The sequence below is a fragment of the Anarrhichthys ocellatus genome, unplaced genomic scaffold, assembly GCF_004355925.1.
Source record: "Anarrhichthys ocellatus isolate YVR2014 unplaced genomic scaffold, GSC_Weel_1.0 scaffold6643, whole genome shotgun sequence".
Lineage (NCBI taxonomy): Eukaryota > Metazoa > Chordata > Actinopteri > Perciformes > Anarhichadidae > Anarrhichthys > Anarrhichthys ocellatus.
Window position 1 is genome coordinate 1 of NW_022286617.1, and position 2,774 is coordinate 2,774.

Consider the following 2,774-nt stretch of genomic DNA (forward strand, 5'->3'; position numbering starts at 1 on the left):
TTCCCCAACAGGATCCTCTATGGAGATTTCAAACAGAGGTATTATTTTGTATGTCAAATATGTTTGTTTTATTGAGATGTTTCCATTTCATATTTATGTTTCTCAACTTTTTGTAGTACTTTCCTGATTTTTTTTTTTGTCTATGTCTATTGTATGCCCCAAATACCAAAGCAAATTCCTTGTATGTGAAAACCACCTTCTCAATAAACCTGATTATTATTATGAAATGCTTAGTCACATAGTTTATAATTCTAAAATAAGGTGTTATGTAAAAATGTATTTTCACCGTTCCATTTTCCAGATATCGCATCCTGAATCCTGCTGCCATTCCTGATGGCCAGTTTATTGACAGCAGGAAGGGAGCTGAGAAACTTCTTGGGTCTCTGGATATTGATCACAATCAGTACAAGTTTGGACATACAAAGGTAATTAATAAACAAGACAAGTCCAAAGCACATCTGTTACAAATGTTTAAGCAATAACAAACTACAGAATGATGGTAAATGCAAAATGTGGCAGAAAAGTAGAAGAAGAAAATAATCAAGAAGTCTCATCAAGTCAGTAAACCAGTCAGAGAAACAGATGAAGAAGTAGATTTGAACTGTTTTCACTGGTCATTTGACTGATATAAAAGAAAATGCTGATAGTTGTTAGTTGTTATGGTGACAAGACTGTGTGGGGTCGTAAAGTGTTGTCGCAGCTCGCAGGGAAGAGAATGGATGCTGCTCCTGAGATGGATGGCTGGCTAGTTAAATAGTTAGCTTGTCCTTCTCCAGGGCAACATTGGTTGAGGCAGAGGGACCATTAGACCCAGCGCTACCACTGGCTACCAGCCCACTGTTCAGCTCATTTACTGTAACAAGTGTAGTATTAAAGCATGGTGGAATTAGCAAGCTAGCTAATTAGTCAACTGTCAGCTAGTTAGTTAGCTAGCTTGCAAATTCCACACTGGTAAAAGAAAATGAGCCAAACAAAGTTGTATCGCATCTGCCGATAGCAATGAGTTTTCCTATGGTGTGACACGAGCGTGTGGCCGAAGCGTTGAGTTGTTTAAATTTACTCATTTACTCTGACTCTCTACGCTTCATAACGTTACTACTCCACTTTTTAGACGTTACTGCAAAACCTCACCTCAGTGAGTCCGCAACTAGTCGTAAGTGGGTTTAATTTATATGGAAGTTTGGCCACTACAACGGCCACATTGATTTGAATGGGAATGTCCATTCTACTCCTATTCTATTGCTATGACACCAACTCAATAATGCCAGTTATAGAGTATTCTTATATTAAATACAATTTGCCACCATAAGCTACTGGTTACACCAGACCAAATAGGACTGTAGCAGCAAAATCCACAAGTGTATTGGATTGAGCAAGGGACCATTTAAGTTGAACTTTGAATTTCTAAGAGGAACATATGTTTTCATGTACCTAAAGGTGTTCTTCAAGGCTGGTCTTCTTGGGACACTGGAGGAGATGAGGGATGACCGTTTGTCACTCATCATCACTGGAATCCAGGCAAGAACAAGAGGCCTACTGGCAAGACTGGAATTCAACAAGATTTTTGAGAGGAGGTCAGAGAAATCAGGAATTTTAAAAATTAACTAAAACCAAGAAAATTATAACGATCATTCATCGAGATTTAACTCTGGTTGATCTTCCGACAGAGATGCACTATTGGTGATCCAGTGGAACATCCGTGCCTTCATGGGGGTCAAGAATTGGCCCTGGATGAAGCTCTTCTTCAAGATCAAACCTCTGTTGAGATCTGCAGAGGCAGAAAAGGAGATGGCCAACATGAAGGAAGAATTCCTGAAGCTGAAAGAGGCTTATGCAAAATCTGAAGCTCGTAGAAAGGAACTAGAGGAGAAAATGATCTCTCTTCTTCAAGAGAAGAACGACCTGCAGCTCCATGTCCAGTCTGTGAGTCTAATGACATTATTCTTAATATCAAAGTGGTAATATAACCATACAGTATATAAAGCACAATCTCAGTCCCAACTTGTCAAAGATGGATGCTTTGTCAGGACCCATTGGTATCCCTTCTTAATTCTTAAATGGGTTGTCCCATTGACTTCAACATGTTAATGTTACGTAGGTGACATAAGTTAAGTACGTTATGTTACTTCTTGTTAAACGTCGACTTTTACTTTCATTTGTACCAACCATCGAACCAAATTTGTGCATAAATAAACGTACCTAACCATCTTTACTGCCATTTCCACATCACCTTATATTATCTTCAATAGGTAAACCAGCCAAAAAAAACATTTGGAAATGATAAATCACAACTCTTTTTTATTAAAACAGAGTACTCATCAGTAAAACAAAGAAAATGTACGCAAGCCTTTTCTAACTGCTGTAGACTTCTGTGGCTCTGGTGTACTACCGATGTAAATGTTAATTAAAAGAAATTCTGCAAATTTGATTAGCGATCCACCTGTGGGTTCCGAACCAGTCTTTGAGAATGATTGGTATATACCATATGAATATATAATATAATGTATATATATATTTTTTTTTTTTCTTCTTAATTAATCATGTATCTTGCAACTTACCATATGATAACAAAGTAATGACCATTTCAATTTAGGAGCAAGATAATCTTGCAGATGCTGAGGAAAGATGCGAGGGGCTGATCAAGAGCAAGATTCAGCTGGAGGCTAAATCCAAAGAGCTGTCTGAGAGACTGGAGGATGAGGAGGAGATGAATGCTGAACTAACTGTTAAGAAGAGGAAGCTGGAGGATGAGTGCTCTGAGCTGAAGAAAGACA

General features: G+C 38.2%; 1 protein-coding gene across 1 annotated transcript; it reads left to right on the forward strand.

Annotated features, from left to right (window-relative positions):
• Positions 1 to 3: 3 nt before the first annotated feature.
• On the forward strand, positions 4 to 2,770 carry LOC116380271 (myosin-7-like; the record flags this gene model as incomplete). Its single annotated transcript, XM_031842214.1, has 5 exons — positions 4 to 38; positions 302 to 425; positions 1,438 to 1,574; positions 1,668 to 1,923; positions 2,594 to 2,770. Coding segments are annotated over 5 exons (729 nt in total), but the record flags the coding sequence as incomplete, so codon positions are not given.
• Positions 2,771 to 2,774: the final 4 nt, after the last annotated feature.